Source organism: Galleria mellonella, unplaced genomic scaffold, assembly GCF_026898425.1.
Source record: "Galleria mellonella isolate WM207_F2 unplaced genomic scaffold, CSIRO_AGI_GalMel_v1 utg87, whole genome shotgun sequence".
In the NCBI taxonomy this organism is placed as follows: domain Eukaryota; kingdom Metazoa; phylum Arthropoda; class Insecta; order Lepidoptera; family Pyralidae; genus Galleria; species Galleria mellonella.
The window spans coordinates 3491057-3506757 of NW_026442166.1; the positions used below are offsets into that span (position 1 = coordinate 3491057).

At 34.0% G+C, this 15701-nt stretch overlaps 2 protein-coding genes across 3 annotated transcripts in view; one reads left to right on the forward strand and one right to left on the reverse strand.

The window, feature by feature from the left end:
• Positions 1 to 4495, reverse strand: part of LOC113510992 (uncharacterized) — a 35397-nt gene extending 30902 nt beyond the window's left edge. The window contains exon 1 of the mRNA XM_052902109.1: positions 4182 to 4495. The gene's annotated coding sequence lies outside the window, so the exon portion shown is untranslated. The remainder of the gene's footprint in view (positions 1 to 4181) is intronic.
• Positions 4496 to 5601: 1106 nt separating this feature from the next.
• Positions 5602 to 12330, forward strand: LOC113515283 (uncharacterized). 2 transcript variants are annotated; one of them, XM_026899449.3, is made up of 4 exons: positions 5602 to 5755; positions 8232 to 8359; positions 8878 to 9068; positions 10510 to 12330. In XM_026899449.3, exons 1-4 carry the CDS (start codon positions 5722 to 5724, stop codon positions 10994 to 10996), a joined length of 840 nt encoding a protein of 279 aa, XP_026755250.1. In that variant the 5' UTR covers positions 5602 to 5721; the 3' UTR covers positions 10997 to 12330. The 2 variants fall into 2 exon arrangements, with proteins under 2 accessions (XP_026755250.1, XP_031767150.1); XM_031911290.2 differs by lacking the exon at positions 5602 to 5755 and adding an exon at positions 7322 to 7368.
• Positions 12331 to 15701: the final 3371 nt, after the last annotated feature.

Sequence of the window (15701 nt, forward strand, 5' to 3'; positions counted from 1 at the left end):
TACAATATTTTACATTATTACATATCTTTATATTTTAGAAATAATAGAATTTCATCGTGCCTCCGATCAAACTGTTTATAATTACTCCTCTCCATCCAAAAAGTTGCCTGGAAGAGATCGCTCTTAGCGATAAGGTCACCCATTGTTTCTCATTGTGATTATTTCTTGTAATTATTTATATTTATAATAAGTTTACTATTGTAATCTTTTGGAGGAAACAATAAAGAGTATCTATCTATCTGATTTGGAAGGTATTTTTTTAATTTGAAAAGATATGCTCACAGATTGGTCTCATAAGAGTTTTATCAAAATAAATATAGTAGTTTAATTTTTGGACAAAAATAGTTAGTTTCGTCATTATTAAAGTTGATTTTTATTATGGAACATAGTATGTAATTATTTAAATTTAATCTCAATAAGAGCAAACTCTTAAAATGAAAAAAGAAAAAATAAAACTATTTATATCAATAATCAAATAAATTAATATTTTTTAATTTGCATTACACAACACTAGCGTTCCGATTCGGTTTTACACTTTTTTTTTAATATAAAAAACAGTTCATATTAGTCGTTACTGATGTAAGCTACATATTCATATAATATATTTAATAATTCTTCCATAGGTGAAAGAATTATTAAAATTAATTACATATTTTTGAGTTTATTATATATATATATATATATATATATATATATATATATATATATATATAATACTTACAACTGATAAATATAAGTATAAATATATATATAAAATAGTATAAGTATAATAAGGCAGCCTTATTAAGATAACCTTAGGGTTATGGATTTACTTAATTGTTGAACAAGTAGTTTTTTTTTTCTGATAATAGAACTGTAACCCCGCCTACGCTATCGGTTTACGCTGGTGGGGCACCAGTGAATGATAATAGGCGAAGATAAAGTGGGTCAATTGGCCCATCATGACGAATTTCACAAGAATCAACCCATGGTTGATTCGTTTCCAGACGGATTCCAAGGGAAACCGCGTGGAGGTCGAGCCGATAGGATATATTGCTAGCAATAGGACTGACTAGACTTTATTGTTATTAATATTGAAAGACGCGCTTATTCAAGTAGAAAAACCTGTGATTCCTTCTATCCAAAGGTTGTCTGGAAGAGACTGCTTAACAATAAGACCGCCTTTTGTACTACACTATCATTATCATCACTTCAGTCATTATCCGTCCACTTATGTCCAGCAGTGGATAGTCTATGGGGAGACCTATCTTCCCCATAGACTGTCATAAAGAACGATCCTGATCCACCTGCATCCAGTGACTCCCTACAATGCATTTCAGGTTGTCACTCCATCTAGTGGGGGTTTGCCCGTACACGTTCGCTCAAGAAATTTTCTTCCCCATCGGTTGTCAGTTCTTCGAGCTATGTGACCAGTCCATTGCCACTTCATCTTGCTTGTCCTTCGGGCTGTGTCGGTTACTTTGGTCCTTTACTACTTTATACTTATTTTTTTAATGGGTGAATACCGTATATGGAATAATGGAATGGTAACTGCGCCTGCGCTATCGGTATATGCTGGCGCGACACCAGTGAGAGGTGATAGATATGAGAATGAAAGCAGGTCAGTTAGCTCATCGCGATGAATTCGATACAAATCAACCACGTTGGTTTCCAGGGGCAATCGCGAGGAGGTCGATCTGATAGGGTATATTGCATGCAATGAAGATGATATATCTCCATTACTAACTATCCCTTCCCCCCACATTATGAATATTGAAAATCCTTCAAAATTCTATAATATTGGTGCAATAAAGTGCTAAATAAATACATTAGGATAAATATAATAAGGCAGTCCTATTGCTGAAGATAATCTTTTTATGATAACCTTAGGGTAACGGATTTACCCAAGTAGGTTAAGTGGTAACACGGATAACATGTGATAAAACTTACATTCTCACTATTAATATTATAAATGTTGCAGTGAGTTTGTTTATATGTTACTTTATAACGCCTTAACGGCTTAACCAATCACTATGAAATTTGGTATATTCGTATACATAATCATCATCATCACATCAGCCTTTAACTGTCTACTGCCAATAGTTGCCACGCATGGCAGGCGAATTGGCAACCGCAGTCAGTCTTTACAGATGTTTTAAGAGGAACGCTGCTGCCCATCCCTCGCCCTCTCTTAGTCGCCTCTACGACACGGGAATGGAATAGGCCACCCCGGTCTATTCTATGCCGGGACTTTATGGTCAAAAAATACTTAATCAGTATTAAAAATTAATTTATTTATAGAAAGCTGTAAAGATCTACTCCATAGCTTTCTAAAATAACCTTATTTTAAAAGCTTAATGTGGCCTGTATTTTGGTTTATCTTTCCACCTACTTACTCGTGTTAAGCCGGGCAGTTTATAGTAAAATCATTAACTAATCTATGTTTATTAGTAAACACATTTAAGTAGTAAACATTAAAATGTTATTTGTGGCAATATATAACCTATATAATAATAGGTGAAGTTAAAACTTTGTACCAAACCAGAGGGAGACTTTGTACAAAAGTCGATTGCTTAGGTACCTCTGTCCCATTCGTGTTTCAACCGTAAAGCAGTTGTGTTTGCATGGCTGTGTTTCGGTCTGAAGGGTGGGATATGGCGTGAATTTACTGGGTACAGAGGAATAACACCTGAGTCCTCAGGAATGGCAACGCATGGGGGTATCATGGGCGAAACAGTATACTCTGTTATGTCCATGGTACTGCTCATGTCTATAGGCGACGGTTACCACTTTCCATCAGGTGGCCCGTCAGCTTGTTTGCCATTCTAAGTTGTATAAAAAAAACCCCTATTTACGAAAAATGCGCGGACGGTGAAGTACGAAATTTTGCATACTTATAGTTTATTTAGAGAAGGAGTGCAGAATGCTAATTTTTTTTAACTTATGTATAAGTTAAATCAATGTATAAATAAAAATACATTAAATCGACAAAAAAAAAAATTACACACACTACTATGAATTTGATACACACACGCATATATACATACGCACTCTTTTGTTTATTGTTCGAGTCTGTGGTCAAATGGAGAATTAATTTTAGATTAATCTTTTTTATCTTTAATATTATTTGTCTATAGTCTTACTTAATGTCAAACATGACCATAATAAATTTATTTTATATAATATATAACATATATTATATTATATATAGTCGAATTTGGAGCACCAGTATAGTTAATTATTTATTTTGATGCTTAATAGATTTTTAATACTGACGAACATTATGTATGTAGTATGAAAATATTTAAATTTAGAACGTGAGATCGTGTGTTCATTATTGAAAGACCATTTTATAGGACATGTTTACCGACCGACACAAAAAAGAGTTTATGTACTTCTCGTTAAGTCGTTATAAGGTAACAAACAAACAAACTCGCTTTCACATTTATAATGTTAGTAAAGATTTTTCTTCACAATGTAAATACTTTTTATTCTGTAAATGGAAGCTTCTATAATTAAATTAATATAGATATATGAACCAACACTGGATTGAATCTATCCCCATTGCTTGCAAAAGGAATTTTAATGGGCGTCATATAAATAATTTGTGTATATATATATATATATATATATATATATATATATATATATATATATACATTATTACATGTATCACATCTCTATATTTTAATAATAATAGAATTTCATCGTGCCTTCGATCAAACTGTTTATAATTACTCCTCTCCATCCAAAGGTTGCCTGGAAGAGATCGCTCTTAGCGATAAGGTCACCTATTGTTTTCTCATTGTGATTATTTTTTGTAAATATTTATATTTATAATAAGTTTACCAACAATGAAGAGTATCTATCTATCAATCTATTTATAAAAAATATTGACAAATTTATAATTCCTTTGAAATTTGCTTCACTATGAACTCGTAATTAAATCCGTCTATTTTGATGTAAAAAACTAACTTTGCTAAGTAGCTATTATCAATTATTTGTTTCAAAGAATATGTTAACTACTGAATTTTTTAATTTTTTTTTTCATTTTTCATGTCTGATCTTAAGTTTTAATATGTTCTAGTTGTTAAGCCATCACATTGTGTAAGATTTGTAATAGAATAATAATTATAAAAAAAAAATATGCAGCATAGCAATTTATCATAATATTAATTGAATATTAACAAAAACATACTTACATTAAGTAAATACGTTATTTATAAACAAAAACACGTTTCGTTGTAATATTCGACTAAATTAAAAATCACTTTGGCAAACTGACAGATTTAACACAATGGAATTGTTTTTAATTTTATCACATGTTATTAGGACTTGGGCCTCAAATTGTACAGTTATAAATACACAATTAAGAAACGACTATAAATACGAAAAAAAAATTCTAAATTTAAATTTAAATGTTCGAACGTAGATTGTAGGGATGTCGTGTTTGATTTATAAATAATGTCGATAAATAAAAGCGCGCGAACGGTACGACAGTTATATCAACACTGCTTATCTTCCATCAGTCTCATTATAATAATTATCTATAGTAATAATAAACCCGTCTGACTGTCTATTTGGAATTCATTGAGTAAAGTGTTTTATAAAGATAACATAAGTTCGTTTAAATAGAGACGTTTCTTTAAAAACCAAACCAAATTTTGTGTGAGTGAATTTCTATCATAGACTACACTTAGGTTTCATGATTCATTTGTGTATGCGTAAATAGGAATACTTATACCACAGGGAGACTTTATACAAAAGTCGATTGCTTGGCTACCTCTGTCCCATTTGTGTTTCTATCTTGAAGCAGTTGTGTTTGCATGGCTGTGTTTCGGTTTGAAGGGTTTTTTTCAATGGGTGAAAATGGTAGGGTAACCCCGCCTGCGCTAACGGGATACGCTGGCGGAGCACCAGTGAAGGGTGATAGATGAGAATGAAAACAGGCCAGTTAGCCCATCATGATGAATTCATCAGGAATTAACCATGATAGTTTCTAGGGAGAACCGCGAGGAGGTCGGCCTGGTATATACCCAAAATTGCTAGCAACGGGATTCTCAGTCTCCATTATTAACAATTCCTTTCCCCCCCCGGTTTGAAGGGTTGGGATATGGCGAAAATTTACAGAGTACAGAGGAATAACACCTGAGTCCTCAGGAATGGTAACGCATGGGGGTATAATGGGCGAAACAGTATACTCTGTTATGTCCATGGTACTGCTCATGTCTATAGGCGACGGTTACCACTTTCCATCAGGTGGGCCGTCAGTTTGTTTGTCATTCTAAGTTGCATAAAAAAATTGGTTTATGACAAGTTTGAAGTTTTTTTATAAATAAAAGGTTTAGTGTTTAGAATGAAGAAGGTCATAGTTTATTTTTTTATTAGGGTTAATCAACAGATCCCACAGTCATGCGAAGAACGTAGCTGGTAAAAACTATTTAATAATGGCATATGGATAATCTATCTTATTACTACGTCTGTTTACGAGAAATCTCATCAATTTGTAAATGGAACAAAAGAGGGATCTCACTCCGCCCTCTAACGTCATTGGTGGTTGTTATTATTCCTGTTAACCAATCAGAGTGCAGTTCAGTTCACACCCTTCGAAATTTAAATAAAAAAAGCAATTTTTTCCTCAGTCGTATTTCAGCAGTGGAGGACGTATCATCTCCTGCATTCCTTGTTCCAAATTCAAATTTCATTTGATAGTGTGAAGTGTTATTCTGTGACTGTGTTTTTATGCCAACCATTACGGATATATCTGGGAGTAACGGTTAGTAATAATAATAATAAGCTTTATTATTATAGGCTACAAGAGCCCTATTTGCTAATAACATTTTCTTAGCCTAATATTGGTTGACATCTTACAATGGAATCAAGAAATAAAAGAAAAAAGATACCATAAACAAATTTGGTCACCGCTGAAGCGTCCCATTTGAGATCCCACTACAGTGACCAATATAAGTGCTGTCAAACCCGCTTACAATCATATTCATTGTAAGATAATTTCATTGTAATTCATAAATGAAAAAAAAATGTTTAAGAGAAACCTTACATTATTTCATAATTCCATGGTAAATATACTTGTGTACGTAACATATATGTTACATGATATCAACCAATTCTGAACCGATTTTGATTATTTTTTTTACAATCGACATAGTTTAATGTTGTTTACTCCACATATATTTTTGTAGCTGCAATTTCTTTTTTTTTTATATACGAGACATAAAACTGTACTTCTTGCAGAGCAAAATCAATTGTAGACATTCTCGATTGAAATATATTAAATTTGTATTTTATTTACTTTGTATTTACGCTAAGTCCTTTTTTTTGTATCTTTCCTGTACTAGATTATCCGTTAATTATTTCCTTTCTAACTGCATTGGGTTTTTTTTTTATGAATGATAAGGGAATGTTGACGCCACCCGCGCTATCGGTATACACCGGCGGGCCACCAGTGAAGGATGATAGGTGAGGATAAAGCAGAGGGTCTACCATGAAATGCTTTCCGAAATTTCGAGGCCGAACGAAACACAAGTTTGATGTTAAAATGACTTATTACATGCTGTTTAAAAATACTAAAATATCGTTCCTTTGGATTTTTATGGTAGGATTTATGACGAACGAAATGTAAAGCTCCATTTACTGGGCCGATTTAGGTGTGAACAAAAACACGAAATTGAGTCCGAAACTTCGGAATTTCTTTTCATGGTAGACCCCCTGGTTTTTAGCCCATCGTGCCAAATCAACAAGAATTGTTCATGGTGGTTACCAGGGAGAACCACGTGGAGGTCGACCTAATATATATATTGCTAGCAATGGGGCTGTCAAACTCTATTGCTAACAATCTCTTTCCTCCCAACTGCATTGGGTTAGTTGGAAGAGATCTCTTTTAGAGATAAGCCCACTCTTCCTAACAAGTTGTTGTTGTCCCCCATGCGTTGCCATTCCTGAGGACTCAGGTGTTATTCCTCTGTACCCTGTAAATTCACGCTATATTTCACCCTTCAAAACGAAACACAGCGATGCAAGCACAACTGCTTCACGGTAGAAACACGAATGGGACAGAGGTGTCCAAGCAAACAACGTTTGTACAATGTCTCCCTCTGGTTTCGTCAGTAAACAGTAAATCTTGGATCTAGTGAAATCGGCTATTCCTAGTATATTATAACATTACCTATATGCTATGTAAGTCACTAGTTATTAATAAAACAAATACACACATTTGAAATTAAAATGCAACAACAATGAAGTTAATGAGTCCTTATGCTAAATATAGCGACATCCGCTGATAAATATATCCTGTTGGTCAACTATAGTTCATTTTATTTCAGTAATGATACAATATAAATGTTTATTTTGTTGAGAAATAAAAAAAAATTGGTAAAAATCAAGCCAGTGTAATGATTTACATACTTACATACTCATCATCATCGCATCAGACATTAACTGTCCACTGCTGAACATAGGCCTCCCCTATTGGGGTTTTTAGGGATGATAACGGAAGGGTAACCCCGCCTGCGCTATCGGTATACGCTGGCGGAGTACCAGTGATAGATGATAGGTGAGGATGAAAGCAGGTCAGTTAGCCCATCGTGATGAATTCTACATGAATTCACCACGATGGTTTCCAGGCGGAATCGTGTGGACGTCGACCTGTAGCAATGGGGCTCCTATTGTGGGGTTTTGCCAGTAGTTGCGGTCTGTTATGTTCATGGTATTGTTCATGTCTATAGACGACGGTTACCGCATTTCATCGAGTGGCTTGTTTGCCATTATCTAAAAGTCGGACTCGCGCAGCGAGGGTTCCGTACAAAATCAACAGGTTTAATTTTTTATTCGTGAAATAACTACAAATTTACCATTTCTGGACTTTTTTCCTTTACTTGTGTTTCATGAGATTACTTCTTGCGAAATTTCATAATTCTAGCTCAACGGGAACTATAGGTTTTGATTCCCTTTGAGAATGTCAAAATATGCGACATAAATGGTACATAAACGGCAGTATCTTTTGATTGCGTCGATTTAGATGCTTGATTTTTTTCACTGCTTTAAGAAATCGCTGACCTAAGTATATGATATTAATTTCAACTTGATTCCACGCGTACCTAAAAAAAAGGGTCTTGACAAACAGACGGACGGACGGATGGACGGACAAAGAAGTGATCCTATAAGAATTCTGCTTTTTCCTTTGGAGGTACGGAACCCTAAAAAATGAGAAATGACATAAATAATTTTGATTTCAGTATACATAACATCGATGGCGTCAGACCAGGACTCCTGTTCTGATGAGGAGCCTGATAGTGAAATGCTGAGCGATGATCTCTGCCTGCCGGACAGTGATGATGACAGGCAACCAACGAGGAGCATTCAGGTACAGCACTGCTATTTATTTCTTTAAATTAACTGACTTCTGGTTATGACTGTTGTTTTTTAAAATGGGAGAAGAGAGAAAGAGAGATATCCTTTTGAATTTGTTTGTTTATTTGTGTATTTACCTCTTGTCACTTCAACGGATCAACCTATCGTCAATAACTTTGTATAGAGTTAGTAATTGGAATGGAGAAGGATAGATTACTACTTGTCCTGGTCAATAAATATATCCAGGCCACGTGGACAAAGTCTGTGAAAGGCAGAGAGGAGAGAACTAAAAATAAAAGGAGAGAACTAGAAATTACCTAAAATTCTTCACAGTGTTTTCATTTTCAGCATTTTCATTTTTTACCTAAAATTGTGGAGAAATCTAATCTATTAACGCTAATAAACTCTATCGATTGTTAAAAGAATTATAAAAATCGATATAAAATTGTACATGTAATCGCATTATAAAGTCGTGAATAATTGGCCTAGTTTCTTTTAACAGTTGCTAGAAATAAAAACTTTTTACAACAGGGTAACGCAGAAGATATACCAACTTTGAACGCCTGTCTCCTACGTCCACCACGGAAGCTGTTTACCAACTGTCGAGAACGTTGGAGGCAACAGAATGTCAGTGGAGCATTTGCTGAACTGAGAAGACTAGTCCCAACTCACCCGCCCGACAAGAAACTATCTAAGAACGAAATCCTGAGGATGGCGATAAGGTATCTAAAGGTGTAGATTGATACTAAGGGAGAAATCAATTTTGAAACCTGTCCATTTTGAAAAACAGTTTAACATTTTTCAATGCTTCCGACTGATTTTGTGCATCTTCTTATCATTATCCCAATTATTATTTGGGGTCACCGTAATATGTTTTTCTCTTCCTTTCTTCTCTACTTCCAGTTATTTCTGTCTAATCACTCCCATTCTTGCTATATCATCTTTTACAAAACCCATTCATGTCTTTTTACGTCTTCCTCTGGCCTTATAGCTATCCACAGTCATATTTAATATCTTTCTTAAAACATGCTCCTGATCCCTGCGCATCATATGTCCATACCATTCCTTACTGTCCTTTTATCCTCCTTTTCTGTCATTGGCGCTTACTTTTATACTTCTTTTGATGTACTTATTCTTAGTTTTGTTCATTCTTGTCGAACCATAAATTTATCTCAACATTCGTATTTCAGTTACATGCAGTCGCCTTTTAACTGTCACCTTTGCAGGCCAACATTCCAATCCATACAAGACAGCAGGCCGGATTAGGTTCTTGTAAATTTTAAGTCCTTCCCTTAAGTTTAAGGCGAATTCGCTAACAGAAACGTTAATCACAAAATGGGTTCCATAATAAATTTACCATTAAAATTTTCGAACCTACTTCATATTTTGCTTTTGAGAATGTTGCATGATTTACGTTTTAGTTCGTTAAGTAGGACACTTTTTAATTAATCTATCAGAAATATTGATATTTTTTTTAACATTTATTTTATTTATTGGAACTATACTAGTACTATATATTATGCCGGAAAACTATGACGTTACACCTCCATTCCTTGTAATTTCACTGTCATATTATATTTACTCAATACTAGCCGTGTGAGCCCGGCATAGAATGGGCCACCCCTTCTTTACCTGTTGTACCGTGAAGCAGTTGTGTTTGCATGGCTGTGTTTCAGTTTGAAGGGTGGGATATAGCGTGAATTTACTGGGTACAGAGGAATAACACCAGAGTCCTCAGGAATGGCAACGCATGGAGGTATCATGGGCGAAACAGTATACTCTGTTATGTCCATGGTACTGCTCATGTCTATAGGCGACGGTTACCACTTTCCATCAGGTGGGCCGTCAGCTTGTTTGCCATTCTAAGTTGCATAAAAAAAAATTAAAAGAAAACCTGTGGGTGTCGTAAGAGGCGACTAAGAGAACTTAATGGTCGAGGGTGTGCAGCGTTCCTCTAAAAATATCACCAAAGGCTGTGATTACCAATCCGGGTAGATTTGAGCGGTTTTGCCAGTACTTCCCATGCTCTTTATGGTTAAGGCCTATGTTCAGCAGTGGACAGTCAACGGATGATACGATAATGATGATTATACCAACTTGCCATATCATACAACCATAGCTGCTCATCGGTAATACATACTTGTATTTGTTTTTATTTTTTAGGTACATAGGTCTCCTATGCGAAGTTTTAGAATGGCAGAAGAATCATGGACATTCTATGAACAAAGAGAACACAGCGAATCTCGCTATTAAATGCGAATCGCCTCTTAGCCCACACTCTAGACGTATCCGTCTCAAAAGGCCATATTTCAATGAAGAGGACTGTCCAAAACCAAAGATATACCACGACAATTCTGATTACCAAAAATATGGTAATGAGGAAAACGAAGACTCTTTAATACGAAGGAGTTACCAGAGGAACGTTGGTAGCCGTGAATTCTTCTTTGGGAAAGACCATCTGAAGATTCTACGTAACCAATACCACTTCCCTTCAAGGTGGCGACAAAATATACCATTCAGAAATTTGGCAGACCGGAATGGCAATAATTTACTTATGATAGCACCAGCTCAGAACGGCAGAGACAGTGAAAGTAAGAATCAAAATGGCAGTTGCAAAGAGAAGATTGATGGTAAAGATAATAGTAAATAGAATTAGAAGAGAGTTATCTTAGAACTACAGTATAAAGAAGAATCTGTAGTCGCAATGCTTTTGGCATGTCCCAGACGATTATGTGACAATTCGGGATGGATTGCTGTACAGATGTGTCCATTGGACGACTGTTGGGAGAAGTGCATTAGATTATGTTAGAATCTATAATAAAACACTTTTTGTTAGTAAATTCATTACTTGAGATCTTTTTTTTAACTATTTATCATGTTAGTAATCGATTAATTTCGATTAAAGAAAAAAAATGGAATTTCGACAAAAAACTCAGTTTTCCTAGTATACAAGAGAGAGAAGGAGAGAGAAAAAAAAACAGAAGTTGGATTAGTTGGTTGTAGATAATATTTTTTAGCATTTACTCTGTATTTTTGTGTATCTTTTGTATTCAGTGATTTTGTAAATAAATAAGTTTTTAAATATTATAAATTATATTATATGATCGTAATTGTTAAGCTAGAAATATTAATATTTAATGATACACATAATCTCATACACCAGAAGCCATTAAGTTCATAGGTACATCTTGTAAAATTAGGAATATATTAATGCATCGAAAAGTGTCGCGCAAAAGGTACTAGAAGTCATAGAGTTCATACATTTAATAAAATCAGAAATGCATTAGTGTATTACGACATATCAAAAATTATCTAAATCATACATTTGAGTAGTTTGAAAATATACTGGTGTGCTATGACGCACCAGAAATAATTGGATTTTTAAATATATATAAAATATATATACATTAAGTAAACGTAGTTTTACGTATTGTAGCATATCCTAAGAAGCCACGAAGTTCATACATATGATAAAGCTGGCTACAGACTAGCGTATTGTGGTATGTTGTAATATACCAGAAGTGATCGGGTTCATATATATGGTAATGATGAAAATATTTCTTTATTTATTTATATATATAATAAAAATATATTTCTGTCATTTTAAGTATAGTTATATATACAATTTATTGTCAAAAGTTTTGTAAATATACATTATATTTTAATCTAATAACTGCTTGTTTAACTTATGTGTTATTTGATCGAGAAAGCTCGACTAGTTTCGGTATTATTTGGGACCCAAGCTGTAGGCGTTCGCGGCACCTATAGTTCGCGCTCAACGAGCCAAGACGCGTATTCAGGTTTGTGCGCGTGTCACAGCTACTCAAGACTAAGGGTCCCGAATGTAGTCAAGCTTTCTCGACCGAATTACACGTAAATTAAACCAGTAGTTATTATATTAAAATAGCTACAAATCGATACCTTCTTTTTTGTATTATTTGTTTTTATGGAAAATATATTAAATATACTTAGACAAAACTAAAATTGTTTTAATTGGCTTAACAAGGTTTATTGCTAGCAATGGGGCCGCTAGTTCCCGCTACTCATAATTCTCAGCTTCCCCCTGAAATGTGAAATTTCCATTTAAACTTTCCGAAGTAAACGTGAACGTAGTAAAATATTTTTTGTAAATTATAAACTTTAAAGAGAATGTAACGTCTTATTTTAGTAACAATAATGAAATAGTGCCAGTACATGAGAGATATTGTTTTTTTATGCAACTTGATGAAAAGTGGTAACCGTCGCTTATTAACATGAACAGTACCATGGATGTAACAGAGTATACTATTTCGCCCATAATACTTCTGTGCGTTGCCATTTCTGAAGACTAAATTAAAAAGAAATTGATTAAAAAAAAAAAAAACAATACAATAGATGCTAAAACAATAAAATAAAACATTTCATATTGTATGTTGAAGCAAATGCTCTGAATACTTTTAAAAGGCATATATCGTCATAGTCGTAGAATACTGACGGATCTGACAAATATTACATATAAAGATCCGTCAGTATTCTACGGCTATGACAATATATGCATTAATATTGTGTTGTATTTAATGTTTGTTATATGTGTTATAAATGCAATATGCTCTTGGTGTTCCTATAAATAAATAAGCTTCAGAATCTATGTCTGTCTATCTGTCTGTTTGTCTTTTTTTTTATATAACTTAGAATGGCAAACAAATTGACGGCTTACCTGATAGAAAGTGGTAACCGTCGCCTATAGATATGAGCAGTACCATGGACATAACAGAGTATAATGTTTCGCCCATGATACCCCCCATGCGTTGCCATTCCTGAGGACTCAGGTGTTATTCCTCTGTACCCAGTAAATTCACACCATATCCCACCCTTCAAACCAAAACACAGCCATGCAAACACAACTGCTTCACGGTAGAAACATGAATGGAACAGAGGTACCCAAGCAATCGACTTTTGTACAGTCTCCCTCTGGTATATATTACGTAAATAATACTCCACACCAAATTTGATTAAACTTTCACAGTTTTGTTCCTGAAGGTCTAATTTAAATTCTAGTGTATGTTTTGTCTTGATGCGCCATCTATAAAAAGTCCATTCCTTTGGCTTACCTATTTCTGAAATCCACGCGTATAAAGTAGCTGGTAAAAATGCCAACTGAAATAAATGAAACGAATTTAATATTCTCTCTCGTTTACTCTTCAGCGTCATGTCGTTTTGTCTCACTCCATAAAAGGGCGTGTCGTATAGAATTTAAGTGATGAAGGGGAGGCAGTATGGCCACGCCTTTATATGTCGTCTTGTATTATGCAAATGTATTTCAAACAGAATTATTATGGGCATTTATTTATTTTATTTATTTATTCATTAATATAAATATGTGTACATGGCGGACTTAATGCTAAAAGCATTCTCTCCCAGTCAACCATAGGGAAGTGTCAGAATACTCGAATGCGGTACTACTAATTATTAATATACATACGTACTAAAATTACATATATAAACGAATAAATATATATAAATAACAAGTATACTTAGACATATATGACATATACTATATTATACACGAAATTGAGAATAATATAAAGTACATCTAACGGCTGAAATGATAATTACAGAAGATAAGTATTTTATAATTTAGATAGAGATACTCTTTATTGTTTCCTCCAAAAGATTACAATAGTAAACTTATTATTTAAATTAGTTTAGTAGTTTTTGCGTGATAAAAAGGTACACACAAAAAATTCTAAAAATTATTATTTCGGCATCTATTAGTCTTATTAAGACGTCTTAAACACGAGATTTTCAATTCTGTTGTGTTTTTTTTTTATTTATTACCTCATAACTCCGACAGTTATAATTTGATTTAAAAAATATACTTACAAATTGGTCCCATAGAAACTTTAAGAAAATCACTTCAGTAGTTGAGTTATTAAATCAAACTGGTTTTGAAGTAGTTTTTTTTTTATCTGTGGAAAACAATCTCACATTGGGTATATTATTAAGATGGGTATAAAATTATGTAAGCTCACATATCATTTAAAATTTCATCCCAACCATCTGGACGAGTGGCGGTCGGCCACCGTGCGTTTCTCAAGGCACTTTCTCCCACGCACAACCACTCTTTGGAATCAACTTCCAGCAGCAGTATTTCCGAACCGATACGACAACATAACCTTCAAGAAAAGAGCATATTCCTTTTTAAAAAGCCGGCAGCACACCTGCAATGCCGTTGGTGTTGTGGGTGATCATGGGCGGCGGTATTTATTTACCATCAGGTGAGCCGCATGCTCGTTTGCCCTCTGTGTCGTAAAAAAATATCAATAAATATGTTATTTATTTATTTATTTAAATAACTTTATTGATCAAAATAAAATATGATACAGAAGGCGGACTTAATACTAGTAGCATTCCCTACCAGTCAACCTCTAGCGATAGTGCTCTGTTCAAATAAATTAATAAAAAATCCCCAGTTTCCGTCAGATAAGGGGCCTGGTCCAATATTTGTATGAGCACCGATATACATGCCACGTGCCGCGGCGTCGCTCGCAAATTCATTAGTATTACGGCGGATATTGTGGGGTGTGGCACGTGATAGGGTGGCAATGTATGCAGTTAGGTAGACATATCGCTTGGTTGTTTTCGTATCATTTGTGTGAATTATCTGCAGAATACATTATTGACAAATCAAAATTTTGTTATTTATTTTATACTTGGCATTATTGGTAATAAATTATTTTTAAAAATTAAGTTTTAATTTATAATTTTAAGTAATCTTAAGTTTTAAACTTTAATTTTAATATGTAAATTTAATTTACTTATTAAACTTAAAGTTTAGGTAAAACGGGCAATAATTTTTAGGTGTGTACAGTTACTTGTATTATATTTTATATTTTTTAATTTAGATAGATAGACATTATATATTAACTACGTATTATTGAGTTTTATCTTTAGCTGTATACTTTTGATCCTTGAATATTCTATAGTTTGAGTTATTTATTTAATATTTAACTTTATTGCACAGTAAAATTCTATGTACACTTGGCGGACTTAACAGTTTTCTTTCTGCTTTTAAAAGGTTGACTGTTAGAAATCCTTCTATGGGATAAATCCGTCATTATATATTAAATCTTTGTAATGTATCCAATGTAAATTATGTACAATACAAATTTTACAATATTATATTATTATACGATTATAATTTAAAATTTCTCCGTTTGTGCCCCGGCATAGAATGGGCCACCCCTTTTTTCCCGTCGGCGCGTAAGAGGCGAGTAAGGGAAAGTGAGGGGTGGGCAGTAGCGTCCCTTTTAAAACATCTGTAAAAGCCTAACTGCGGTTACCAACCCGCCTGATAAGCGTGGCAACTATTGGCA

Excerpts from the sequence above, each read along its gene's own strand:
- LOC113515283 (XM_026899449.3), top strand. The coding sequence starts at position 5,722 with ATGCCAACCATTACGGATATATCTGGGAGTAACG. Across the intron at positions 5,756-8,231 it reads GGATATATCTGGGAGTAACG|TATACATAACATCGATGGCG; the intron begins GTTAGTAATAAT and ends TTTTGATTTCAG. Across the intron at positions 9,069-10,509 it reads ATCCTGAGGATGGCGATAAG|GTACATAGGTCTCCTATGCG; the intron begins GTATCTAAAGGT and ends TTTATTTTTTAG.